A 27,862-nucleotide genomic window follows, 5' to 3' on the forward strand; every position below is an offset into this window, starting at 1 on the left:
TGCTGCTGCCGGGATGCTCTCTCATCGAATGTAATTTCTCCATCTGTGAGATCAATAAAGTATAAAGTATTATCTTATCTTAAAGCTGTAACTCGTTTTTTGTTCTTAGTGTGATAAGTGATTCCATTCCTGCATGACTTGAAACCTAACTGTACGTTGGCTTAGACTAGACTTGCATATTGTTACTTCTTTACGCTAACCCTCAGATGGTTAATGTAAATGTTCTTGAAATGTTACACCAATAGACAAGAAAAGGGCTTTGCATTAGATTTATTATTAGCTTATCTTGTTTTTTTCTTTTTTGCATTTGACAGATTAATAAAAGTACAAAAGTTGAAGACAATACAACAAATCCATTTCAAGGGTAAGCTATGTTATTATTATTAAGGGTTAATGATACAGGAGTTTAACATTTACATATGTACACAATTGGGCCTTCATTGTGGTCACTGTGGTATAAGTGTCCTTCAGTCTCAATTCTACAGACATGCATCCCTGGTCCGGACAGTAGGAGGAGACGCTTTGCTCAGCATGTAATAATTAGGGCGTTCAAAGACTGCTGACTCTGTGTTCTTGTCAATGGCCCCCCGGTGGACAAAACTTCACAAGCAGCCAGTTCATGGTAGAAAGTATTGAGTACCTCCAGTATGTGAGCTTTTCCTGTTAAAAAACACACACATTATAATCACATGAGGCAAACATGTTGCACACAGTTAATTGAAGTCAACGATCACAAGAACATGACTTAATTTTATAGGGTGTGAGAGCTTTGCTTACCATGTTGTGGGTCGCTACAAGACCCCAAAGTGCTGAGCAGGATTTTCCCAAGAGATCGCCGGGACACATTCTGAAACAAAGGAGCGCTATTCTCAGATTACAGAAACTTTACAGGCCAGAGATTTAAGCAACCACCGAGGCTCCTACATAATGTACAACAGAGGAATTTCATTAGCTTTACATAAAAACACTGCCTGGGGTTCACTCGTAAAACAGACCTATTTGTTCTCTCTTAAAACAGACTTAAAGCTGGATGCAAGCTGGAGTTTTGGAGTCTAGAGACGAACTTGTGCCTGACTGAAAATCGACGGTAAATGAATCTGTATTTGAGTGATTCGAGCCTCACTAGTTCTCGGAGCTGCTGAAGGAGCTGCAGAATGTCCACCAGTTTGTCCTCAACCAGCGACAGGCGCACCCTCTCCGTCTCCAGCATTTGTAGCTCCATCTGAAGCAGCTCCGTCTCCTCCGCCTTCTGCTGCAGCTCCTGAACCAATGACTCCTGCAACTTGAAAACACATGCAGCTCATGTACTGGAGACTGAATGATAATAATTTTGATTTCTATTTATTTTGGAATAGGCGAACCTTGTGGAAATCCTTGCTGGGCATTTCTACGTCATGCGGTGCTGTGTAACAAAGGTCTCACCTCACATCCTACATATAAACAAAGCCTGACCGTCCTGACTTTGTTTAGTTTGAACTTTCCTCTCTGAGAGCTGTGACATTTTGGGAACACATTACATCACTGTTCCCCTCAGCCCGACTTCCTGTGTTTTAAATACGACGTTGCTGAAACAGAGAACTTCAATTCCTGCTAAGTGTCAAGTGGGACGCGGGGGTGTATTTTTGCGGCAGGCCCCACTGAGAAACAGCTGCGTACACACCCAAGCATAGATGCAGAATCTGGGCTTGGAGCTTTAGTATTATATTATATTATATGGTTGTGGTTTCTCGTGGAAGCCGTCTAGTTTCATAACAACACTCACCAGTCCCCTCTAATCCAGCTGAACACCATCCACTCAGCCACAGAGGGCTTGTGATGTCAAGCAAGGCAGAACAGTGTCTGCAATGGACTGTTTAGAGCCCACCCTGGTGTAAAGGAGCGACTTTCCGCCCTATTCCAGAAGATAAAACCTAACAACAATGAGGCTGCGAACTGTTCTCCAGAGGATGAATATTTGTACTGTATATGAAAGGTAAAAAAAAACAACTGTCCCTCTCATTTACCTTTGTCCGCCCACCTCACTTATTTTGATTGTGTCCAATATTTTCATTGTTGCCAGGAGAATAAAACTGCAGAAAGTTAGATGTAAGAAGAGAATGCTGAGATTATTTCATAAGTATCCCTGCTATCCCTTTGTGTTTTGGGGATAATATAGCTCATTAGACAAATAGATCTCAAACTGGTAATGCTTCAGCTTCTTGAGGTGATACTCGGGCCATCTGCGATTTTAGACTTTATTTGTTTTGCGATATAGTTTATTTTATGAGGTGGTAGCTTAAAAAAAGCTTGAGAACCACTGAATGTTTCTCTATTGGCCTTCATCTAATACTCCTCATTATTCCTCAGGTCTATCCCATTGTGTCCCACCACATCACATATCTTAACCAACCTAAAAAGGTTTGTTGTTTTCCAGGAAGTGTGTGAAACTCAGATGTGTCAGTACTAGGTTGTACCTGGACCATGTGGATTTGGGCCTGGCTTTCCTTCTCCTCCAGCTGTTTGTGTAACCTGGTCACTCTCTCCAGGAGCTCTGCCACAGCGCTGCAGCTCTCCTCACTTCTCAGACTCCCAAAGTTAGACATGAGTGTTCTGAAAGCCTTGTCGTCACACCTGAAAAAGCAAAGTTTATTTCTTTTTGCATTTTGCAGGTATAAAAATATGTGGTTCAGACTTTTCCTGATTCAATTAAGACACTACAACATTTCCATCATGGTTCAACTACAGTCTGGTTTGTCGTACAGCAGTTACACATTATGCTATATACAGTCGGCAAACACAAATACCTAAATAACCATAAAATCTGCCCCTTGCTCAAGCACCTTTCTCCACAGCAGGAGAGTCTGGTCAGGATCTGCTTGACTTCATCCACTTGCTTCTGCTGGTCTCCGGTCCACTTGTCATCTTCTTCATCTGAGGCTGCCTGGCCCTCGACAGATCGAAACAGCTGCTCTTCCACTGAAAATCACACACTACTTCAGCATTGCATAAATCTGTAATGGGTCAAAGCCACCAACTTAGAAGGACAGTGCGAAAAGAAAAAACACAAAGGTATGGACAACGCTATACACTCTGAATTATGTTTTTTATATATATATATATATATGGATAAAAAAACTATTCATAGTCAGGTGATGTGATATGAACATCAGAAAAGTTTCCCAAATTGCACAACTCAACTATTAAAGTTGAAATCAAAATGATCAAGTCCTGGACGTAACATTCTATTGATATTCTATAATGAATGTAAACACAAATTAATATTACAAAGTATAACATTTTACTCAAGGAAAAAATACAATTATTTAACAACAACAGTAGGGTGTGGTTAAAATGTTCAGAAATATTTTAAAGATTTTCTAGTCTTGTAAAGAAGTCATGTAATTAAAATCGCAATCTCATTGTTCAAGTCATTGTTATGTTTTAACGCGTCAGGTCTACAGTGCCAGTTTGGAGTTTAGACACAATGGGGGATGTTTTATGTTTCATGATACAGGAGAGGAAAGCATTCATTATTTGTTTATTGTTTATTTAAAAAGTCTATCTGTTGTTCTCACATCGCCCAGTGCCAGCCCTACATACAGTATGGGGGTTTAAGGCAGCAGCTAAATTGTGTGTACAGGCTGAAATAAAGGATGCTTTTCAGTGGACAAGTTGCTCCTTTTGAAATTGCCTATATTACAGCATTAATGCTACGTGCGTTGGCGGCACAGTGGCACTCATGCTTCACAACTAGAAGGTCCCGGGTTCGATTCCACCTGGATGGGGCCTTTCTGTGTGGTGTTTGCATGTTCTTCCCGTGTCTGTGTAGGTTTCCTCCGGGCATTCCGGTTTACCACTAAAAACATGTCCAATAGGCCAGGAAGAGTGTGTCTGACCGTGCGAGGTGAGTGTGGGACGACAGATGGAAATTAACCCATACTATCTCTGTCAAAGCCTTGACTGTGGTGCTCAGGCGCCCACTCTCAGCCACTGAATGCTTGCGCATCAGTATGACGCTCTGAGAGGGTATGTATCCCTCTTCTGTGGAAGCATGGACAGACTTGAATGGTAGGACTAGCGCAATGTCACGAGTTCATGTCTCCGGGTCCTGCACCGATGGTAAATAAACTTCTCGAACACCATTGTTATTTCTCTAACAATAAGTGCTGCTGATTCACTTTACATGTGCTACTCGAGCAAATGACCTTCCATGAGTAAAATAGTTTCTTTCCTGCACGTTCACCTTACCCCTCTGCCCTCAGGACGGACATACAGGACACTCGTGTAAAAAGAAGCCTGATCCCGTCAGCAACCAATCACATTTCTGTACAACAGGCTCCGCTGACTGTCCCCCATACTGTTTGTTCTCTGTTGTTCTGTCTGTCCTTTTGACAAACATGCACCGTGTATGTGTTAAAGAATTTCCCCCGGGGGACAACAAAAGTGTCAAGTCTAAAGTCTTTTCATTGATACAACTTGGTGTCTTACTTTTATCAGGGGTGGTCACAGCGCGTCCCGTTGGTGAACAGCGGTCGTGTTGTAGGTCCAAACAGCACTTCTGCCAGACGTCACTTTGCTGAAGTTCTGCTCTGGGGAGATTTGGCAGGTTTGGCAATTCTGATCTGAAAGACAAATTTACACTGACTATTCAAATACTTGATGACCCGTCAAATACAGATGAATACGGTTTTGTTCAACCATTTGGCAGTTTCAAAGACAACATATTGAGTAACACAGAGTACATCGAGCCACATCTACAACTGCCATGATAATTTTATAGAGGCCTGTGATGTTGTGGGCCAGATCTGGGTGGGGTAATTGAAGCCAGATTGTATCTCTGAGGCATTTTGTACAGTAAAGTGGGTCAGTGGCAGCATGTCCCGTGCAGCTTACAATATTCACACACTATGGGGAGACATTATTGTAGTCTGGAGAACAAAGCAGAACACTCATTCATCTGCTTCATTTAGCTCTATTACAGGTTCACTATTCAGACTATTCAGCAGGACTTGGGGGGAGGGGGTGCCCATCTGAACCAAATATGGACAATTTCACAAACACAGTGGAATTAGCCTTTATGGACTGTACATTTTATTTTAGTCAACAAAAACTTCTTTGACAGAGTTTATTGCTATCAAAGCCCTTTGCTTTATGGTATAACTTTGCTGTACGCTCTTTCTGTTGGGGGAAATCCAATAGGGGCTGCATAAATCACAGAATAACTGTTTCCAGATGATGATGTCTTGAAGAAAAGACTTTTTAAGCAAGCTTGAAAAAAGAAAGTAAATTGTGTTGCGCTCATGCTTGTATCCTGTTGGCACAAGCCGGATCATACGACAACATTATGCAGTGTATTCATGGTCCAAAAAAATAAGAAAAACACAGACTTCACAAAGAGCCAATAATTGCGGCCTGATTTGCGACGATCAATCAGAGACTTTATGTTTTGAGTTTTTGGGGCCGTGCTGGATGATGGCTGCAGGGTGGCCAATGAACACTGGTTACCATGGTGATATTGTGACTTGGTGGAGTTTTGCAAATGCAGGTTCTGGGGCCTTTATGTCAATAGTTACACAGTCATTTAGCTGTAGCCGAACTGGCTTAACACTGGCTCCATCCACCATAGAATAACCATCACGGTACAGATCATACGCCTCCGGGCAAAACTGTTTTTTTGGGGAAAATACACTCCTGAATCCTCAAAGAGATGACTTTGACAGAAGATAGTTGGAGTAGAATTAAACACAATTTTCATTTGGCCATAAAATGACAAAGGCAATTATATTAAGAGACAACAATGTACAAATGCATAGGCTTTTAAAAACACACATAGGCTACTATAATAATAATGATAATAATAATGATAATAATAATAATAATAATAATAATGATGATAATAATGATAATAATAATAATAATAATAATAATAATAATAATAATAATAATAATAATAATAATAATAATAATAATAATAATAATTAAATGAATTTCAAATCTTCAAGCTACATTAAAAACAAGGTAAGTTGAATTAATTAGCTTAAAGTTGTTGTTTTTTGGTTATTAAAATCGAATGGTGATCATGCAGGGAGAAAAAAGGGAAAAATTTATAAAGTGAATGCCCAAGAAGTTACTGTGTTATTGATATATTATATATAGATACTTAATTGTGAACACATAGTCAGAAAACAATAACAGAGGGTCCAGTCAGACTGCTGGAGAGTGGTTAGTGTGCGGCTCTAAAGAGAGCATTTGCGAGTCTTAGATAGGCATCAATGCTAACCTCTCATTACAGCTGCATTCTTTCAGCCTCCAACAAACTATTGGTGACATTTTCCTATTTTGCCTGTTCTGCTTTTCAATATTCAGGAAGGGACCACATTAAACGCAGTAGGAACCACTAGTGAGGCTATACCTTTTAACGATCAGGGATGAATTCTGTATGTGCCCCATTAGTGAAAGTTTGTTTCTGTGGGAGGTATAGCCCAGATGCTTGTTGTTAGGATCCGTCTTCACTTTGTTTATTACGAGCCGCCCTTCCATTGGCGCCCCTTCCCCCATTCCCTGAAGAGCCGTTTCCTCACTCCTCAGGTGTCCCTGCACACCCGAACTCTGCCTTTGTATAGAGAGGTTCAAATTGAGGGGGTCCAGTCAACCTGAGCTTGAACTTGGAGCAGACTGCCTCTTTGTCCCCTGCAGCATGACAAAAGGTCAGGGGTCATGTTTATAAAGCTGGAGTTATTAATCAAGGGCCCCCGGGTTACACTGGGGGTCAGGTATAAAACAGAGCAGCCACAGACATGGTTATTGTGTTTAACTGTCTGGAGTCTGTAACATTTTACTCCCTTTTCAGAATCTCACATGAGCAATGACAGGGATTCAGATTATTTTCTTCCTTTTTGAGTTGATGGGGGTTATAGTACCAGCCACGAAAGTAATGTCTCCTTTTTCACTATGAGCAAGTCTTTAATTCAATAGTTTCTATAAGCAATCAAACTTTTATGTTAAATGACAATATTTTTTTTTTTAAATCTATTTTTTTCCTTTTTTTGTTTATAGTTCTGAAATATCAGAGTTTTAGTTGCTTTGTTGTTAACATAAATTATATACAGTATTGGGTTCAAGCTGTTCAAAATACTCATTTTCACACGTTCACATGTTACTACTTTTTACATCACAATTACAGTACTACATTCTCTGGGTACATTAGTAATATACAGTGCATGTATTGTACATGGTTGGATCTTAAAATGATTTATTGTTTATATAGACCAACAACCCAAAATATCTGTTCTCACCATTAGTTTTACAATGAACAGACTGGGTGTAAAATGAGGGGAAATCCACAGGCTGTTAAGTCTGATGAGAGTGGGTGGCATTAGTATAAAAGATATTTTCTTTCTGCTTATGTCAGCATACTGTAAGCCTGAAACAGACAGAGGGCAGCAGCTCAGTGTGGAAATTCACTTTTTGGCAGAAGACTTCAGCCGACCACCACATCCCACACAACACTGCAGATTTCCTTTCACCTTTTAGTGGCAATAAGCCCCTGCAGCACCTGCTTCATACAATGCTGCAGGCAGATAAATGGTGCTGACCTCCAATCTCTTTCACTTGAAGGCAACAAGCATTTAGCATGAAAATGCCAGAAGATGACGTCTCCCCCGAGGCCGGCTGCATAGACCCACACTGTAACAGACTCAGCGGGACTCTGCTGAAGCAAAAGAGTGCGTCCTAAAGACAGGTCATGAGACTTTGGACTCTCTGGGAAGGGTCACAAGTTAAATGAAACCGAGTGTAATATGAAAGATTTTATAGTCGGTCATTTAAATTTAAAGCGAGGAGAATTCTCAACATCAAATCAGATGTTCTTCTTCCAGATGGCATGGCAGTCCCACCTCTATATATCCTTTGTTCCCTGTTGTTGTTCCATGGACACATAAAGGTCCATAAATCATTAGATTTAGAGCACCTAACCTTAGCAGGAATAGGACAGTTGCATAGTTTAGGATGTATTAAAAATCTGTGCACATCTGTGCTGCCATTCCTCCAGGCCAAAGAAATCACATGTTATGCAACAGCACCCACACATCTAGGATTTCATACAACTGGGAATGCAGATGGAAAATAAAAGTGGAGAATTTACTTGATTAAAGCCATGTGTTTGCAACAACTGGTAAGTGAAAAGATGCATATTGTCAGTCACAGTCACATGTAGAGCTGCTATTTATGGACTGAAGAATCAACTCTGTGCAGTAAGGCTTTTTGTTCTGTTTTTGTCACTAATAGCTATTAGTGTATTTGTATAATTAACATTTTAAACAATGCACTTTAATTCATATCAACAATCAAAAGCAGATTTTTTGAGTGTTACAACAAGTGTTTCATTCCTATTAACTCCATAAGTTACAGCACATATAAGAATTTAATCCAGCCAACACTGGGCCACTCTGGGGATCAATTCAAGAGCTCAGTTGCTAAGATCTATAGGATGGGGGTTCCTCAGTGCTATTGTGCACTCAAAGGCAGACTGAAAGCGGTGCGATTGATGGGCACAGCCAGTCTGTTGGGCTTTTTAGTCAATGGAGCTCTCCTACACCAGTCACTTCTTTTGTGGAGGTGAATTATTTGCCACTGGGGCATCTGTGGGGGTTACAGAAAAGACTGTGGAGCCAAGAATACATTAGCAGTTATAGGTCCAGGAAAAGTGGCAAAAGCAATCTAAGAGCAAGGCTGCTATATTACAATTATGCTCCAGTTTCCTTTAAAAGTCCATAACAGCTTTATTATTTTGCTATTGAAGCCATTGGTATTCGCAGATCAAGACTGCCAGTTCTGAACACAGTGATTTAGATAAACAGTAAAACCATCCGCTCTGTAGTTTGCAGGCCAATTACACTGTTTCTTCCAACATAGACTCAGTAGCAGACCAAGCTGCCACACACGATGACACACACACAGCAAACAAGGCAGAAAATGGGAATTGTTAACCACATCAGAGCCTTCTCAAATACAGCGGGGTTTATGAACAAGAAGTGAAAGCAAACAGAGTAATTGATTTGTAGAGCTATATAATTTACTGTTATGTTCTTGACACAAAATGATTGCAAAAAACAGTCACAATGAGCCTGGACTAAGAAAGCTGGGGGAAACAGACGGAGCATTCTGTTACTATGTAGCAGGCTGTAACGTTTTGTGCAAAGGAGGGGCAGTTATGCTGTTAATTAACTTTGAATGAATTCTACAGAGAAAACCCAAGATATGAAGATGCGCTGTAGAATAGTAAATGGTCTCAACTTACATTTGAGACCATAAAACATCACTTTTCTACCTACATTAGGCCCAAAGCGCTTTACCTCAACAACAAACAAACTGTGATGCGATTGTGTTTACCTGTAGTACTGAAGTTGTGTCTGCAGCTGGGCGACATGTCCTTTTAGCACTGGAACATGCCTGGCTTGAGACTCCAGTTCTTTGACTTTACTGAGGGCACTGAGTAGTGCCTGCCGAGCCTCCTCCACCTTCCTCCTCATAGCCACCTGCTCTCTCTTCAAAGTACGGTTACAGTCCTCCAGAGCAGTCATTGTCTCTCTGCAGCTCCACAGTTCTTGCTCCAGTCTGTGGGCGCACAACCGAGCCTTCTCCACCTGTCGCTCTTTGGAGCTGCGCAGCATCTCCAGCTCATGAATGATGCTCTTGAGGTTTGCCACGCTGTTCCTTATGTTGCTGTTTTGGAAAGTTTGCTTTTGTTGGGCCACAAAACAGCCTTCCTCAAGCTTATGGCAGGAGTGACTTTTCCATAGCCCCACCTAAAAACAACACAGAACATATTACACAGGTGTAAACATGCGCCTGGACCAAATTGCAATGGTGGCCTATACTCCTTTCATCTGTATCTTTGAATGGAGTAAATATAGGGTTTTTACACAGGTATACAAAGACTGAAAATAATAAATGCTATTTGAAATCAAGAGTTGGTACTAGACAGACTCAACATCCAAAGTGATAATAACACATAGCAAAGTAGCATGAGACTACAGCCTACACACACCATAAAGCATTGTGTCCCATCACTGACCTGTAGAGCCAGACAGCGGGCATCGCTGCTCTGTAGTGCAGCCCTCATGTCCTCTATAAGCTCTCGCAGACTGGTGTTCTCATCCTCCAACTTGGCAATGCGGTCCTCGGCCTCTTCCAGGGCTACGATCTCCTCATAGCACTCCCGAGTACAAGAGTCCTGGTGCACGCAGCCGGAGGCGTGGTGCTCCCCGCTGGATTGGGACAGCAGCTTCTCCCTGCGCTTCAGGGGGCTCCTGAGGCGGATCTGAGTCTCGATATGCTCGCTGTCCTTACACACCAACAACCGTCCATTCTCATACTGGCAGCCAGCCTTAGTGCTGAAGTAGCCGCAAAGTTTGGCATGGAAATGTCTAAAGGTAAGCTCGCTGGGCAAACTGTGGTCTCCCAGTCCGGAATCGTCCGTGTCATTTCTCAAACCCAAAACTTTGCACAGTATGTGAAAGTCTTCTACTGCAATCTTACTGGCTCCCTGGTAGTCCAAATGGTGGAAAATCTCTTGCAGGTATTGGTCTAGTCCTGTGGCCAAGACAATGATCTCGTTTTCTACTCCACGGTCCAGTCCATAATGGTATGCCAAAGTGCTGACTATCCATTGTGTTCTGCGAGCTGGGCGACTGTACGGGTCAGTGGAGTCCGTCAAATCCATCACAATATCTGACAAGCAACATCATATTAATATCAAGAACGCGCGGCTTCTCTCTCCTGTTCCGCTAGTACAGCATGCTCCTGGTGCGTACTAGTGTGTGAGCCCCCCTCCACTATCCCCCCACCCTCTCTCTCTCTCTCTCTCTCTCTCTCTCTCTCTCTGGATGAGCTCAAACAAGGCGTGTTCCTCAGAACATTTGAATGCAGCACTGCCCCCAAAGTGGAGCAGACCGAACTCTCGAGTGGTCCGTAATTACAACCAGGTGTGTAAACTTCTCTCATTCATTCGAGTTTGTTGAGTTATGCTCAGACATGGCGAGCGAGCTGCACACGATGCAAAAAAAATAAGTTGCTTTAGTTTTTCCCCAAAGTGTATAGGTAGCTAAAGGTTAACATTTGAATTGAAAAAACAACAACATAATAATAATAACAATAATAAAAATAGCCATAAATACACAAACAGGCGGGCTTGCATTATTCTTTCAATCGAGACTGTCCAAGATACAACAAACGCATGAAGCGCACTCATGCGCACCGCTCGTGCCAACAGTCACATGGTAACGTTTCTATAGCGACGCCCAACTTTTTGTTGCGGACTTTACTTTACGGGATGTGCTCACAGAAGGTGGAGAGAACCCGAAGCCTCTTGAGCTAAGTTTATGAAAAAATTTAGAACAAAATGTTGCAAGTTTAGAGTCTAAAAGAAAGGATTTTCGGGAGTAGATTCATTAGGCTCTGCATTACTTGTGCTTGCTTTGGATTACATGAATGATGTGATTGACTGAATATCGGCTTTGATACGTTTCCCATGCAGCCTGGTGATGAAGTGGACCACTTCTAATCCTGAGGATTCAGTGAAAATAGAGGATAAATGGGTCCTGCCTCCAGGAGAGGACATTTCAAGAGATGTCTCACCTCTCAACAAGAACACATCACATGATGACAGTTCTTCTTACATTACATGGACTGTTTACATTGCTCTAGCCTTTCCACCAGGTGAGGTCATCATACTGTGTTAAACATTTATGCAACACTTCAACCTCATTCACTAACACTTGCCATGTTTAGAGGAGGGTGAGGCTTACAAAGTCTACGACAGACCAAAGACTAAAACCAACCCTGACCGAGGCTGCTACCATATTGAGTACAAGTTGTTGCCAGGTGATACAGAGACTGTCAAACTGGACCTTTTGTTGTTCGGACCTGTGGCTAAGCTATACAAAGAGGAGGAATCTGAGGTAAACATGACCTGAAAGGCATGTAAGAGTTCCACTTATTAAAAATGCATGGACTTCATTAACATCCACAAAGAACAAGAAAAAGCTAACAGAGGTCGAATTATACTACTTGAAGAGTGTAAATAGTTTGTGTTTCTGCTGCACATTCTCACTATGACAATATAATAATGCTAGAAATAAAATTACTTACTTACTAAGAAATGTATCGTAGCTTGATGTTTTGATAGACGCTCATTAATATTTTTTTACTTTTTTTCTAAGCCTATAAGGCTATAAATTAACAACACAAGAAGTTAAAACAAGCCTTTGTCATCTTACCATCTTGTTTTTGTGCAATATTATGTCATGTTCAAATATTACTGCTGTGCTGTTTGGAACAGATTCTGAAAACCTGGATGGAAGCAGGTCAAACATGGGTTGGGTGGACCCAGGATTTCAGTGTGAAAGTCGACCGGTCTATGGCCATCAGCCTACTCTCCCATGAGATCACAGTGCACATATGGAACCATAAAGACAAGCTGTTCAGCCAGGCACGCACTGAGAGGTTGAAGTTACTGAGACTGGCCCAGGATCAGACTGTGGACACAGAGATGACAGGTGACTTCACTGCTCTTATAAAGTTGTATTTCATTTTTTCTATGATGCACATTGACCTTTATTTTATATTTAGGTAGTGTAAAGGCTATGGTTACCAAAATGAGATCTTTGTGTGAAAAGAAATGTACCAAAAAACAAATCTTTCATTCTACTCCTAAGCTGGAAATGGAAGGTATATGAATTATTTATTACCAATATTCAATGTCGAAAAAGCCTATTTTAATTTATTTTAAACCACTTTCCAAAGAGAGGAGCAAGACACTACTTGAAAAAGGCAGCAATAGTGCATTTGACCTGGCTGACAAATCTGGTATGGCATCTGTACACTTCAGCCCGATAAGTTTTTTAGCAGGTGAGTGTTTTTTTTTTGTTTAAAGAAGAGTTTGTTTATATAATCCATTTAGAAAGTATACAAGAATGCTTTATTTTAGTGTGATCAGTGTCAATAGAAAGCAATGTTATTTCAGTATCTGGCAGCTTGCTTTTTGATTCACTGCTGATTTTGATCTTTTAATGTGAAAAAACATGATTAACTACAATAACCCCAATATCGTTTGTCCACCAGGTGAGCTCTCTTTAACAAACTGGGTCTTGATTGGTTCCTATGGCGTTACGGAGTCTATGATCCACATCTCCCTCGAAAGACCTCTGCTATCCGACCAATTAAAAGCTGAACTCAACCCACTGGCAATCACCATTTTGTCAGCCACTTCGATGCCCTCGACACCGGCGCCTTTTCATGTCCTAGAAGTATGACACCACATCTTTTGTATTTCAAATTGTGAATTCTTATAACGTGTACCTGCTCCATTTTCCTCAGGAGAATTGCATGCCGGTGTATTGCCTATATAAATTCCACAATCTCAAAATGCACAAGACGCCCTATGAAAGGCACCGTGACAAGATCTATTTCAGAGATGTAAATGTGATCTTCACTGGCTTATTGAACCCTCAAGATCTCCGCGAGTTCCTTTCAGGACCACCAATGAAGATAGAGATTCACGACCGGGACAGGAAACAAGATGCGAAGAACTCAGCTGGATTGGGATGTGGGTTCAATGGCATTCACTGTGACGCAACTCTGAAACGCAAGACAGAAGAATTTAATTACCACGGTGTTGCGAGCCTCAATTTTTCCGACCTGTTGCTTGGAACGACGAAGATTAAAGTTTGCTTACCAGTCAAATGCTGCTCTCCACCACCTCTGGATGTGGACACAGCTAACGACCGGTCAATACAACCAGGCCATTACCATGATGCAAATTCAGAACTCAGAGTAATGATAAACCTAGCTTGTCCACTTGATTTCTCTAATATTGGTAGCAGAAGAGGCTCATTTGAAGCTCCGTTTGGACGCTCAGTCTATATCTTTCATCGCAACAACACTGCAGTGATCGACAAGCTGAGGATGGAGATCTTGAAGAGCAATGCCCAAGCGTTTGACTTCAATTCACATGCCTTGGAAAACACAGAAAAGGCTTTATCAAATTACACAACCCATTTCAAACGCGGCCAGGACCGGGATCTGGATTTCGTCACTGGATTCCATTTGGTAGATAAGAGAACACAAATCGTCGTGGTTGAAGGCCTTAGACGCAAGGCAGTCAGAAGACTCTGGGAAGCTGCTGCCGTGAAGTAAGCCCGTGAATGCTATCTCGCCCTAACCTTTTTCAGCTGCGCATCTGAGGAGTGTTTTGGATACCACATTTCTCTGTTTCTGTGATGGGTTTCCAGGCTAAGTGGGAGTAAGGAGGAGCAGGTGATAGTCCTCTACAATTCAAGCCTGGCTTTCTTCAAACGCATCTACGACACGCTGGATCTTAGCCTGACACCAATCATTCTTCCCGAGTCACTGGAGAGCATGATGATGGAGCCACTGATCTATCTCAAAGGCACTGTCCCTCCGGCGTGTTTGCAAGGGTTGTTGAGGTATTCCAGACAATTATGCAGCATTCACTACTGGTCACAAGGTTCCCTCATCAAAAACATACCTGGAGTGGTGTTTTGTTTCATTCACACATGTTTGAGTAATCCTGTTTTAGCTGGCTGTAAACCCCCATAACGGCCCTTCTGCCTCATTGCATTGTAGGAGCCAGTTCCAAGCCTTGATAAATTGGCTGCATCTAGAGGGGCATCCAGTCTCAATCCACTATTGCACCCTTACAAATTACTGGGTCCATTTGGCCCATAGTGGCTCAAGTTGGAGAAGGGTGTTTTCGTAATGTTCATAGTGAGTGGTCCAGATGGGAGTGCTGTTTATTTAAAAAAAAAGCCAGCGTAATGTTTCTGTGATGGATTGCAGCACAGGAAAATGTCATGTCCAAAACTATTACCTCTGGCTGATATAATGATGTAATCTATTATTCTCAGGCTAAATCAGCTCCGCCAGGTGAGGTCCCTTAAAGACGCAGTGCGGTACGATCTCTTCCCTGCGGCGGACATGATTCTCAGCTTGAGCGGGCTGTATAAAACACGGAATGACCAGTGGAAACAAATCTTGGGGTTGACATGTCAGAGCAGCGCACAGACCCCTATTCCCGTTCAAAGTCAAAATCAAACAAGAGGCGCAAGGCAGGTTACCCACTGGTGCATCAGCGACCACTATGCAGCTTTCAGAAAACCCAAGGACTTTATTCAGGTATGCCTTATGTGAAACTGTTTGAAGCCATAGTTTGTTTATGTAAGAGAAATGATGTGTTATTTTTTTCATCCCGACAGGAAAACATAAGGAAGTTACACAAGGACAGTGCTCGTTTACAGAAACCTGCAAAGACTTTAAGGTTGAAGACAGCTGAGGAGAGGCCAGCACACAACTACAGCATCCAGACTTTCAACACAAATGAACTCAACAAGGACGGGCTTAAGCAACAAATGGCTAAGGTCAGTCAAAGTACTTTGGGATATACAGTTACTGTATGCATTGGTAAGCAGCACGTCAAAGGGGTTATAGTTGACCTAGAAACCTAATTCAGCAGTATAGTAAGTGATAAAAAGTTGGTCTTAACCGCTCAGTTGCCAGGTCGGAGGTTCACTTACAGTCAGGAGTACCACAGTGCCACTGTAGAGCCAGGAGAGTACACTGTGAGCACGCCGAACAAAAACAGCCCTCCAGACCCAGCAGAGGCGTTTGCACTCCAAGACCAGGTGATGTCTTGCCACTGTCACTTAAAAATACCATCATTCTTTATGACTTGCCATAAGATCAATCTTTTCAGGGGCCGGTGTCAGAGGCCCAAGATACTCATGGTTCCAGATATGCAGATTGTGCTGGATCTTGGAACTCGAGTGGATGCAGGTCTAAAATGCACCCCAAAACCCCAGATCAAGCTCGAGTGGAAGAGTTAAGAAAGGTGAGTATAAATATGTTTAAAACGATATGCTAAAAACTAGATATCCACTCATTCTATTGTTACTACTGTAATAACATGCCATACAAAGTTTTCTCCTCAGTGAGGCCCACCACATGTCTTTTAGACCCGGTCCCAACGCCGTTTTTTAAAACATTTTATGGATCTTTTAGAGACGAGCTTTTAAACATGATGAATTGCTCTCTTCAGACAGGGGTCTTCCCTGCTGCCTTTAAAGGGGCGGTGGTGAGGCCCCTGCTGAAGAAGAGCAATTTGGATTTTAATGACCTGAACAATTTCAGGCCGGTATCCAACTTACCATTTTTAAGCAAAATTTTAGAAAAACTTGTTTTTAATCAACTTAGTGATTTTATTACCGCACAAAATGTCCTTGAAAAATTTCAGTCTGGCTTTAGGGTAAACCACAGCACCGAGACGGCCCTTTTAAAGATTTTAAACGATTTTAGATTAAATTATGATTCTAAAAAGTTGACCGTGCTGGTTCTTCTGGATTTGAGCGCTGCTTTTGATACAGTCGACCACACTGTCCTTTTAACTCGTTTAAAACACATGGGCCTCTCTGGTGCTGTACACAAATGGTTTACTTCCTACCTCACAGACAGGACGTTCATGGTAAGTGTGGATACCTGCTCCTCTAAAGTCCATAAAATCACATGTGGTGTGCCCCAGGGTTCGATTTTAGGCCCAGTGCTTTTTAATCTGTATATGCTCCCTCTTGGTGATGTCATCAGGAGACATGGAGTCAGTTTTCACAGTTATGCTGATGATACACAGTTATACATCTCCATGTCTCCTGATGACACCAGGCCAATGGATGCACTTTTTAACTGCATTTTAGATATCAAATCCTGGATGGCAGAAAACTTTCTCCAGCTTAACCAGGACAAGACTGAAGTTTTAGTCATCGGTCCTGAGGCCCAGAGAGAGAAACTTTTACCCAAACTGCAGTCATTGTCTTTTAATCCTTCCTCACAGGTGAAAAACCTGGGCGTGATCTTTGACTCTGAGCTGACTTTTATTCCACACATTAAGAATATCACAAAGATAGGTTTTTACCATCTAAAGAACATAGCCAGAGTCCGCCCCATTCTCTCTCGGGCCAACACGGAGACGCTAATGCATGCTTTTATCACCAGTCGTATCGACTACTGTAATGCCCTGCTTTCTGGTCTTCCCAAAAAGAGTATCTCAGGTTTGCAACTTTTGCAAAACTCAGCAGCTCGTGTCCTGACGAAGACCAGGAGGCGGGACCACATTACACCGGTTTTAGAATCGCTGCATTGGCTCCCCGTGTGTTTCAGGATCGATTTTAAAGTTCTTTTAATGGTTTTTAAATGTCTTAATGGTCTTGGTCCTTCTTATCTCTCAGAACTGCTTTTACCTTATGAACCTTCACGGCCCCTTCGCTCCTCTGGCAGAGGTCTCCTTGTTATTCCTAAAGTCAACAAAAAGACTTATGGCGAGGCGTCTTTCCAGTATTACGGCCCTCGCCTCTGGAACCACCTGCCGGAGGAGCTCAGGGCTGCAGAGAACGTTCATGTTTTTAAGAGCAGGCTCAAGACCCACCTTTTTAGCTTAGCTTTTAGCTGATTTCTACTTACTTATTTATTCAGTTATTTTTATTATTATTTATGTTTATAATTATCTTATTATACTAGTTTTTAGTTAGTTTTATATATATGTTTATTTTATTTTATTTATTATTATTTTTATTTATTTTATGTATATATTTGTATATTGCATTTTTGCATTTTTAGAATTTCCAGTGTTTCCTCTGAGGGAGCCCTCTGCCCCGGGAGCGGTGGTCGGCTGTGGCTGTGTGGGCACTGCCCTCTGGGTGCCCGGATGGAGGTGTGGTGCTTCTGCTGCACCTCCGCTGGGTGTCCGGTGGTGGTGCCCTGTGGCTGTGGCTGATGTACCGCTCCTGGTGCAGACGGCTCCTCTGATGACATTTCCTTACCTGGTTCATCTGTACCCAGACTCAGCATTACGTCCATTATCTCATCGTGTATGTGTGTGTGTGTGGCTGCGTGTGGCTGTGTGTGTGTGCCTGCGTGTGTGTATGTGGCTATGGGGAGGGGGGTGGGGTGAGCAGTGTTGTTGTCTGTTTGGAAGAGTGGGTGGTTGGGTGGGCGGGAACTGCTTTTAATCTGTAAAGCACTTTGTGTTAAAACTTTGTATGAAAAGCGCTTTATAAATAAAGTTTTGATTGATTGATTGATTGATACCAATATTCTTTTATTTTTGATAATGTCATTTAAGCCATGGAGAGAGAACATCCTTCATGATAACATCCTAAAGCCTCCTCTTTCCCGGGACCCATGGGGCTGCACACAACACTCTCAGGACTTTCAACTTTATAGAAAGGCCACACCTTTCTTCGGTACACCGCCGCCAGTGAGCATCCACTTAGCAGGTATGTGCTTTCTCAATACACTTTAGTAAGTAAGTAAGTAAGTAAGTAAGTAAGTAAGTAAGTGAGTTTATTTCTAAAGCGTTTTTCACTATCCACCCAATAGTTGTACAAGTTGGACTACTTAGCCGTTCTTGCAAAATCAATGTTGGCTGTTACAAAATATGTCCCAGTATTTGAAATATTTTGAATTCTTTTCTAATGATCACTCAGTGATTTATAAACAGTTTATAGATGAGTCTAAGCAAAGAGTATAAAAAGTAGACCATGGAAAAAGCTGCATTACAACACAGACTGAAGGATCCATTTAAAAGTGTAGTTTTCCTGTTTAGCTGCTAATGGCCTAAACAATACAGATGTTTTTATCCAGAACAGTCTGGACAATTTTAGAAACTAAGGAACAATCAATATACAGCAACAATGTTGACACAAGTGATTTGCTCTGAGTAACACTATATCATCCAAACTCAACACAGCCCAAAGAAGAGCACTTTAGTTATTGATGGAGAATTATAGAGTTAATTCAGCCATGGCACATTCCTTTCGAATCTTATCATATTGTACTGTCAAAGGGGAACATTCAGGCGCCGACCTTCTACATGACTTGTGGCCTAGTCAACGTGGCACATTGTCCGAGAGGTAGACTGTTAGTGCCTACTTGTAACCGAGGCTATATAGCTCTCTTCATATGGAAGTATCCCCAGACTCTGAATAATCAATGCTCTGAACATTGTGTTGACTGTTCAAATGTCTCCAGGCCTGTAATACGGTAATAAACTTCTACCATGTAAGACATCCAGACCGTGTCCCGTCTCTCCATCCACATCTCCTCCGGACTCCTTTAGTATTTCCCTAACAGTTATGAGGCAATTCCAATGACAGTAGCAGAGGCCATATTGAAGTGTGCTTCGTGTCCTTGTTTCCAGGGGAATCTCTGCAGGAGGAGCAGACAACAGCAGCCAGAGCGCAGCACAGTCGCTGGGAGAGAAAGCTGCTTTTTGCAAACCAGGGCGCTGGCTCTGTCCCTGAGTTCAAGTGCCACATGGCAGGAACAGATAAGTTTCAGAACCTTTTAAAAGACAAACCCCAAAAGCATTCTTTGAGGAAGCCTGGCATGATGTTGAAGGTACAGTGACACTAGATGATCCGTTTGTATTACAATAAAACAAACCATTGATTTGATTGGTCTATTTTTACATATTCATACATGCACAGGCATGCTTTAGTTTTTTATATGTACAATGGAAACAGATTGCATTTGAGGTTAATAATTTAGTAAAGATGGTTTGTAATTCTAGTTTAATGTTTTTGTTGTCGCAGCCTGTGCCTCATCTGTCTGTGATCAGCCGATCTGCAGATGTCGCAGAGGTTCAGGGGAGGTTGGCCTTGGCTCCAGGGCCCTGCATGGACTGTAGTCTGAGCAGCAGAAACAATGCCTTCCCCAGACAAAGCACGGAGTTTCACACGTATCCATACATGTAAGATCAATATGTCAATGAATCTGTATTTTACAAGACTTTATTCTGTCATTAAGTTGTTTTTACAGGAGATTCAACAAGAAATCACCATTTTTGTACAAGCGACCAGCTTTGCCTCTGACCGAGGAAGAGAAGGAGATCTTTCATTTTACAAATGTCACATGACATATTAGAACCTTAGCAATTTAGTCCAAAAATAAAACCGATATTAGAACTGCAACGTGTGAGAAGTTACAATGTGTTCAATAGTGAGTAGCACTTTGAGTTGGACATTGTACAATACACACATTGTAATACATTGTCACACTAATATTTTAAACACATCAACGCTATAATTCATTATGAATATTGTATAAAAGACTTTCAGCTGTAAAAAGTAGTGGACTATAAAAAGGTGCAGTCAATATACTGTATCTATAAAAATCATAAAGAACCTTGTAGATTAAATCAAATCAGGGAGTTTCAAAAGTGATGCCATTTCATTCTTTAATATACAATTAGCCCACTACATTTTACTGTCAATGGTTAAAGGAAGTAACTTCACAAGTATTGTTATTAGCACGACGACTGGTCTGACGGTCAGAATGTTCTTTCAAGAGGATGAGAGCAAATGTAGGCTCGACTGTCTAAAACCTGCTTTGCGATCTTCTTGATGTTGGCGTCATTGTTCTCTGGGGAGTCTAGAATAAAAAAAAATATTTGAAAAAAATATTTGGAGTGTTGGTATGTGGGGTAATTCTGCACTTGGATCGTTTTCTCAATTATAATTGCAACATGTACTTACGCTTTTGTAACTGAGTCATCAAGTAATTGTTCTTAAAGTGAGCTTCAGTGCAGAAGGTGTTTGCGAGCAGCACCTAGAAGCATCAAAAGGAGAACGTGTATAAGAGGCCATATATGAGGGAGAGAGAGCTAAATCTGATACAGGTGTAGATACAAGAGGAACGATGTGGGCAGCAGAAAAGTGCCGCCTTTTGCTGGTTGAGTTGCAAGAGCTTGAGAACTAAAGTGGCGTTCGATAAATGGCTCAAGGACATTTACTTTCTACCATACAAGCGTTGTTTATATTTGGTTTGTTTATGCCGGGGGTCACATGCATCTTCAAGTAGTAAATCTACATAAATCCAAATGCTGACTTTTTCCTTGTTTGTTGCAGATTCTAGTTTACTCTGCATCATGGTCCCAATTATAAACAGTTCTGTGCCACAGACACACTGTTGTTTAGACTCAGCCATGTGGCACTTGTTTGACATTTTATATAGAAAATGTTGTGGCGGTCTTTTTGTAGTTTACATTTGGCTAAAGTCTTGTTCAGCTCTTTGTGGTGCAGCCAGAAAAGGCTTTGTATGTCCAGAGTTTATTATTTAATTTGAAAAGTTCCTGTTGACAATGTATTACTTTTTACTTATAGTATTATTTTTTCCAAACACAGAGTTTCATGTTTCTTTGTCAGATATTGCGCTTTTAATATCTGACAGTGTTACAGTGTTACAATTAACATCGCAATTCTCAACTGCTACCGCGCATAATAGCCCAAAGCTTATTACATTAACTCAAAGAGCATCATAAAAGAACATGTTGCTCTGATTGCTAACAGAAGTCAAACACTGGTTTTCATTAAGCTACACAAAGTATTCATGTTAATTATGATGTGTGCTGCTTGTGGCTTATTCCAAACACCATTAAAGTTCTTATTAAGTCAAGAGACACAGCTTTTTCTTATAATTTGTGAAATCCCACTTAGATGCATTGCTTCTTAATTCTGACTCATTGTTTGCTGAATCCTGGAGGCATGACTGATTTATAATACAAAGAAATAAAAGAAGGTTCAAGGACATCTGTTGTAGATTTAACAATGGCTTTGTTTCATGTTGCACAAAACTGGAGCAATCATCTCTGCTCAGTTTGTTTGGTGGTCGTCGTGAAAACCTTGGGATCCATTAACTATTCATTAAGAGAGAACCTGAAATACTGGCCAGGTAATGAATGATAGGTCATAGTGTGTAAAGAATCAAAGAACAGAAGAAAGGTCACAAAATGAAAATGTTCTTAACGATATTAACAAATATGGAACTGCAGGTGAGTCATTTAAGCTGCTGCTTGGGGAAATACCTCGTGATCATGGTTGCGCAGTCCGATGGAGATAGAGCGACTGGTTCTGGACAGGACGGCCGTCATGGCGTACAGGTTAATGAGCACATCTGCAACTCTCTTCAGGACGAGCTGTTCGTCCACTATGGTCTGCCAACACACAATCCACTCTTATTTTCACTCTGAATGTGAAATATACAGAAATAAATTTGTCTCTGTGCAATGTGAATGTGTGAATGTGAACTGGATTTTGTTGATTCTTGAGCAATAATTAATCAATTTGAACAATGCCAGTTCTATTACTCCCCTTCGCCGTCCCTTTAAGTGCATTTTAAGCATTTTTAGGCCAACATTGTAACTAAGAATTTGTTCTTAATGTTTCACCTGATAAAATAAAAAAGTAGGTGCATTTAAGCTTTGACAATGACAAAAAAACTTGCAAAATCTTCACAGGTCAGTGATTACATTTTGGAGGCAGTGTCCAACACAGAAAAACAGCGTATGGTGCTGAAAGTCTTTCCTAAACTGACAATAAGCATTTCTTCAAAAAGTTTGAGCGGAGCCATTTGCAGCTGTAGAGCACAATGCATTAAAGCTCTCTGAGGACACTTTCCCACTTTTGATTTACATCATACAGGAAGTCTGGAACGCTGACCCTTTTCCAAAGGGTTTACAGTTTCTTTGGAAAGTATTGGCCTCCAAACTTACAGTCAACTCGGAGAGGAAAGAGGGGGAGCATCTAACGGACGCATGAACACTCGCAAGAAAACACTGATTGGGTGATCTGAACTGATCTTAATGGCATTATAAACATTCTGCTATTTAATACTTCAGGGAGTTCTGTTCAAAGGAAATGGAAAAAACACTGCTTCCCAAAACCATAAATGTAAAAACATACCTTCCCATATCTGTACAGCAGACTCTCCACGGTTGTCCCAAAATGTGCCACATTCAGCTCAAACATCTTTGCACTGCTCTAAAAACGGAAAATAGTGCATTTTACAATAAATATTAATTGGAAGGTGTAACGTAAGAGGAGGGTTAGGGTTAGCAGACTGAAACACTGGCAGTATATTGTAAAGTTATAGGCAAGTATATTTGTAGAGCACAATTCATACACAAGGCAATTCAAAGTGCTTCACAGTTGCATAAATACAAGATTATACATACAGTGGGGAAAAAAAGTATTTGGCCAAAATCCAATAGAATGTCTATGTGAAACTGACCAAATACTTTTTTTCCCCACTGTACGAATAATAGAAGTGAACTCTTTATGTGGTAATTGTACATTTTAAATAAGTTGGTTTACTAAAATAGCAAACCAACTATTAACTTACACTTAAACTTGGATGCACCAGACCATCGTTGCCAGTGAGACCAAAGTTTACTTGACCACCAAGAGCAGTCCTCAGTTTCTGGCCGGCCATCCCCAACGCCAGGCCTATGTTACCTTTCTTCAGCTCTCTAAGGCATAAACAAAAGTCTTTATCTGTAGAAACCGTACATCTTTTTTTTTTTTTTTAAAAGGACAATGATCCTTTTCCCCACCAAACATTTCTTTGCCACGTTCACTGTGATAAATTTGCTGCAGCTTTAATGCTGTACAATAACAGAGAGGTAAGTAATATTCATTTTTCTTACTTGATTTTTTCTGTGAACACTTTTCCGGCGTACTGCATCCCAGTGAGAGAGATGTACATCCTCAAGATCTCATTGGTCCCCTGACAACAGATGATTATCTTATATAACAGCATAAAGTCCAAGTGAGATCAGCTGCTTAGTCCATTAGAAGCCTCACTTAACATCAGCTAAACTCAAACTTCCCAATAATGCCCCCTACTGGCTTAGTCTGGGAATGTATTTATTCCAGCATGAGACACGGTTTGCTCAGACATGACCATGAGGACCTAAGATGCAAACTAAAAATCTCGAAGGGCCATACATCTGAATCAAAATAATATGTTTTTAAGAACTGTAGCTATTAATCATTGATTTCAGTTGAATTAAAAGAAGTAAACTGAACATAATTTCCTTTCATGGAGGATATGGCTCACATAACTTGACACATTTTACACACACTGTTTTTGCATGTAGACCATCCGGTCTAAATACCTCAAAGATGGGCAGGATGCGGCAGTCTCTGACGTAGCGTTCAAAGGGATAGTTCTTGGTGTATCCCAAACCCCCGAGGACCTGCAGAGCTTCACTCACACAAATCCAGCCTCCTTCTGAACTGAAGATCTGCTCCATAGATTACAGAAAGTTACATGGCAGTGTAAAGTAGGCAATGGGTTATTCTCACCTTTACGATGGCAGCTTCGACGGAACAGTCAGGGAGCCCTGGTCTGTCCATCATCCCTGCTGTAAGGTATGCCATGCTCTCCATCACATAGGCATTCATGGCCATGAGAGCAAACTTTTCCTGCAACAATATACAGACTATGATGATCTCAGGGTACAGATAATGCCTTTTTTTGTCTTGTTTAAATATCGTACCTGGACCATTCCGAATTCACTCAGGTTCTTGTTGAACTGTTTCCGAGTGGCAGCATACTCTGACGTCAATTCTGTTTAAAACAAAGAAAATATGTCAAACATTATTTGTCTCCAAAGTATAAACCCCCTTTAAACATTTAATTTCTGTTCCTTGAATGTTTGTGACTCGACTGTAACATTTTATTTGACTGCAGTGTTACCTATGAGCTTCTTGATCATTCCTGCTGATGAACTGCCCATGCTGAACCTTCCCGAATTTAAGATATTCATAGCAACCTGTGAAGACGTTAAAGCAAACAATCTTTAATACTTTGCTTTGAACATTTGCAGATAATAAAAACACAATTAAGCATTAAAAAAATACCTTGAATCCACCTCCAACTTCTCCAACGACATTCTCCACTGGCACTGGCACATTCTCAAAGGCAACTTCACAAGCTGAAAGCCACAACATACATGATAAATACACAATTGCAACAGTAATCGACAATATAACGACATTGGTGGTAGCAGCACAGCACAACATAAAATCTAATTACACTGCTGGTGCAGTTGCTAATAAAGCTGATAAAGGTCAGGGAGTTTTTCTGCAGTAATTAATTTCCCTAGTGACATTCTCAGTAGCTGGTGGCTTACTGTTAGAGCCACGGATTCCCAGTTTGTCCTCTGGCTTCCCGCTGGTGATGCCCCCAAAGGCCCTCTCCACTATGAACGCCGTGATCTTATCCTTTTTCACCCCATTAACATCCACCTCTGTTCGGGCGAATACTGTCATGATGTCGGCAAACCCTCCGTTAGAAATCCATATCTGACGAGACAAAGAAACAATATAGTTTGATGGTGGACAGCGGAGAAAAAAGAAAACTGGAGAAACATGGCTGATGCAGAAGTCTGACCTTAGAGCCGTTGATCAGGTAATGTGTACCGTCTTCTGATAGCGTGGCTCGAGTCTGAATAGAAGCGGCATCACTTCCACTAAAAACAAAATCGAGAAATTCCGTAGGCTGGTTAAAATACTACATCAAATATCATAATCATTAATCACAATCTTTATTTCAGACTTAGTAGGAATATAACTACTTTTACAAAACATAAAAGAATATGAAGGGCTTGCTTTGGTTTCTCTGAAGAAGACAGCAAGAATGGTTTAGACTATCGAATTTGCTGGTCACTGTGTAGACCGTTTCTTTTTTGAAATAATAAAAACGTAGCTAATTTTGGTTGTATGCTCTTTTAACGGAGTATGATCAGTTCAGGATCTCTCCATATTTTATGCATGCATACTAGTTGTTGCTTTAAGAAGTCTTAAGGAACAGGGTTTTTACCTCCCAGGCTCAGTTAGACAAAAGGCTGCTACATGTTCTCCAGAAGCCAGTTTTGGCAAATACTTCTGTTTCTGTTCATCGTTTCCAGCAATTAGAATCCCCTAGAGTAAATCGAGTAGAAGTGATCAATGTATTGCGCATTGTAATTACTGGGCAATGCCATGATGTCTGCTGTATCCTGTTTGTTTTACCTTGAGACCAATAGCTTGATGTGCAGCCAAGGTAACCGCAATGGAGCCATCTAAAGCAGTGATCTCTGCCAGTCGTGCATACACCGTGTTCGACAGTCCAAGACCACCTAAGAACAACAAACAGGCCTTACATCAAAGTCCCAAAAGAAAGAATAAAAATGCCACCTTTGACATTTTTAGCTTTCATACTTTTGATCCATTTTCTAATCAGTAATATACATCAACAATCAGATGCCCCCCTCCAAATGCTGAAGAGTCCTCACCATACTCCTCTGGAACCTGCATCCCAAACAGGCCCAGCTCTTTGAGTCCATTTAGTGTTTCAGGAGGGATTTTAGCATCTCTATCAATCTTCGCAGAGTCCACTGTTGACACCAAAACAAGTTTTACAGGATCTGGTTAAAAGTCAAATGTGTGACTTTCCCCGAATAATAATTCACCTTCTTCACTGAAGAACTTCTCTACCGGTGCAACAAGCTGATTGACCTCTTCCACTTCCTCATTGGAAATCTCTGGATAGGGGAACACTTCTTTCTGTCAGGCAAAGAAAAAGTTGGTAAGAAATGCTCTATCACTTGTACAGGGATAGGAGTGGCCAGGAGAAAACTAATGACACAATGATCATCTGCAATCCTAAGAAGGTATCAGAAAAGTTATTGGAAGAACAAGAACTCATACACGGTACTGGTGTGAAGTCAATTAAAACACAAAATGATGCAACCTGCGCCGTGTTACCCTCTGACAGCAGCCCAGGAGACACAATGAGCATTCAAACCAAACAAGGTCACAGCAATCCATTACAATAACCCAGGCATAAGGTATAATGCGATATATTTCAGGGGATGGTGTTGCTGGTGAACCTGAACAGAACCTTTGCAGGGAAATCAGGGGATCTCGAGGAGCCACTCAAATTGTAGATTTAATTTGATCATTGTCCAAAGATTGGTGGACACCAGTTTAATACATAATAAGCCCTACCTTGTTTATTTGTCCCAGAAACAGGTCTTTGGCGTACGCAAGGTTTCTTGAGTGGGTTCTGAAGGACCTTTGTTGTTGTTGTTGTTGTTGTTGTTGATGAAGCAGCGCTGTTTCTTTCCAGGCATGTTGAACAAGAACCCTGTTTCCGGTCTGTTTAACACACTGAGATAAAAGTAAGATCCTGTTCGCATTCATTATTGTTTTAACACAATTCACTCAGGACTGAAGAGGAGACAACCTTTTACCTATTTCTGTCGCAATAAAATGACGTGGTGGTGAGTTCAAAGAGCGTCGCGCAATTTAAAGCCTAAATCAATATTCTATGTTTACTCTTGGATTTATTTTAATTCAACATTTTGGGCTCTTACTTGGGTCTTTCTGTTTTGCTTTAAGTTTGTTTTAATGTTCTAATCAATAAGTTGTTGGTTTGAATATAATATAATATTTTGGTTAGATATTACGTTTGAGAAAGGTTATTTTCTCCTCCCTTTGTCATATTGAAGTGAACTTTTTACAACCAAATCAATACTGACAAAAAGGAAGATGAGTGTGAAACCCATAACTATTTAAACTCTACAGTTGGTATAGTCTGTCTGGTTTTCATTATTGTTTTATTCGCAGATGTGGAACTTTCGTAACAGGTACAATATTTCCGACAACACTTAAACTCATCACAGTGTTAGTGTAGTACTGCCTATTGAACACTAGATGGTAATATACACGCATCGTGGCGGTGTACTGTCGAAACAAGCTGGATGGAACGTTTTCCAAGATGCATTTTCCATTGAAACTGTTTATGATCAACTATCTATGATTAGGATTAGGATTATGCTACTTTAAAATTAGAAGTAAAAGTAGTAGCCCAAATAATTACTCAAGTAAGATTTTAAAAAGTACTTGGGGAAAAGGATCCTTGAGTATTTTGAGTACTATTCAGTTACTCACAGATGCAGTGACATTTTTTAGTGAGTCATGTAAGAATACAG

At 41.0% G+C, this 27,862-nt stretch overlaps 3 protein-coding genes and 1 long non-coding RNA gene across 5 annotated transcripts; 2 read left to right on the forward strand and 2 right to left on the reverse strand.

The window, feature by feature from the left end:
* Positions 1–285: 285 nt before the first annotated feature.
* Positions 286–10,794, reverse strand: efcc1 (EF-hand and coiled-coil domain containing 1). 2 transcript variants are annotated; one of them, XM_079579174.1, is made up of 8 exons: positions 10,055–10,794; positions 9,370–9,785; positions 4,468–4,601; positions 2,820–2,955; positions 2,454–2,610; positions 1,124–1,276; positions 778–847; positions 286–660 (listed from the first exon to the last, which is right to left on the reverse strand). In XM_079579174.1, exons 1-8 carry the CDS (start codon positions 10,700–10,702, stop codon positions 527–529), a joined length of 1,848 nt encoding a protein of 615 aa, XP_079435300.1. In that variant the 5' UTR covers positions 10,703–10,794; the 3' UTR covers positions 286–526. The 2 variants fall into 2 exon arrangements, with proteins under 2 accessions (XP_079435300.1, XP_079435299.1); XM_079579173.1 differs by having other exon boundaries at positions 1,124–1,282.
* Positions 10,795–11,528: 734 nt separating this feature from the next.
* On the forward strand, positions 11,529–12,532 carry LOC306980171. The gene is made up of 3 exons (XR_013794001.1): positions 11,529–11,697; positions 11,770–11,939; positions 12,320–12,532. It is a non-coding gene; the product is annotated as an uncharacterized lncRNA (long non-coding RNA).
* An 80-nt stretch (positions 12,533–12,612) lies between these two features.
* On the forward strand, positions 12,613–19,991 carry cfap92 (cilia and flagella associated protein 92 (putative)). Its single transcript, XM_079578952.1, has 13 exons — positions 12,613–12,708; positions 12,784–12,888; positions 13,102–13,286; positions 13,357–14,171; positions 14,271–14,465; positions 14,907–15,174; positions 15,255–15,416; positions 15,549–15,680; positions 15,752–15,886; positions 18,167–18,320; positions 19,244–19,443; positions 19,638–19,795; positions 19,864–19,991. Exons 1-13 carry the CDS (start codon positions 12,624–12,626, stop codon positions 19,958–19,960), a joined length of 2,691 nt encoding a protein of 896 aa, XP_079435078.1. The 5' UTR covers positions 12,613–12,623; the 3' UTR covers positions 19,961–19,991.
* acad9 (acyl-CoA dehydrogenase family, member 9) lies at positions 19,820–27,126 on the reverse strand. The gene is made up of 18 exons (XM_079578953.1): positions 26,877–27,126; positions 26,339–26,432; positions 26,162–26,263; positions 25,899–26,005; positions 25,708–25,808; positions 25,279–25,357; positions 25,019–25,190; positions 24,747–24,820; positions 24,583–24,658; positions 24,383–24,453; positions 24,189–24,308; positions 23,999–24,127; positions 23,528–23,607; positions 23,224–23,350; positions 22,785–22,862; positions 21,908–22,036; positions 20,580–20,652; positions 19,820–20,475 (listed from the first exon to the last, which is right to left on the reverse strand). The coding sequence occupies exons 1-18, from the start codon at positions 27,069–27,071 to the stop codon at positions 20,375–20,377; spliced, it is 1,908 nt and encodes a 635-aa protein (XP_079435079.1). The 5' UTR covers positions 27,072–27,126; the 3' UTR covers positions 19,820–20,374.
* Between the last annotated feature and the right edge of the window lie 736 nt (positions 27,127–27,862).

This window comes from Gobius niger, assembly GCF_951799975.1.
Source record: "Gobius niger genome assembly, chromosome: 20".
In the NCBI taxonomy this organism is placed as follows: Eukaryota; Metazoa; Chordata; class Actinopteri; order Gobiiformes; family Gobiidae; genus Gobius; species Gobius niger.

What these genes read in the sequence shown, in the direction of transcription:
- efcc1 (XM_079579173.1), bottom strand. Translation starts at nt 10,702, where the DNA reads ATGGATTTGACGGACTCCACTGACCCGTACAGTCGCCCAGCTCGCAGA. An exon ending in CCCGCTGTCTGGCTCTACAG is followed by an intron (nt 9,786 to 10,054) that starts GTCAGTGATGGG and finishes TGTTGTTTTTAG; the next exon opens with GTGGGGCTATGGAAAAGTCA. An exon ending in TTGTAGCGACCCACAACATG is followed by an intron (nt 661 to 777) that starts GTAAGCAAAGCT and finishes GTTTTTTAACAG; the next exon opens with GAAAAGCTCACATACTGGAG.
- cfap92 (XM_079578952.1), top strand. Translation starts at nt 12,624, where the DNA reads ATGGTTACCAAAATGAGATCTTTGTGTGAAAAGAAATGTACCAAAAAA. An exon ending in CCCGATAAGTTTTTTAGCAG is followed by an intron (nt 12,889 to 13,101) that starts GTGAGTGTTTTT and finishes TTTGTCCACCAG; the next exon opens with GTGAGCTCTCTTTAACAAAC. An exon ending in TGGGAAGCTGCTGCCGTGAA is followed by an intron (nt 14,172 to 14,270) that starts GTAAGCCCGTGA and finishes ATGGGTTTCCAG; the next exon opens with GCTAAGTGGGAGTAAGGAGG.
- acad9 (XM_079578953.1), bottom strand. Translation starts at nt 27,071, where the DNA reads ATGAATGCGAACAGGATCTTACTTTTATCTCAGTGTGTTAAACAGACC. An exon ending in GCAGGTTCCAGAGGAGTATG is followed by an intron (nt 26,006 to 26,161) that starts GTGAGGACTCTT and finishes TGTTGTTCTTAG; the next exon opens with GTGGTCTTGGACTGTCGAAC. An exon ending in TCGAAGCTGCCATCGTAAAG is followed by an intron (nt 24,128 to 24,188) that starts GTGAGAATAACC and finishes TCTATGGAGCAG; the next exon opens with ATCTTCAGTTCAGAAGGAGG.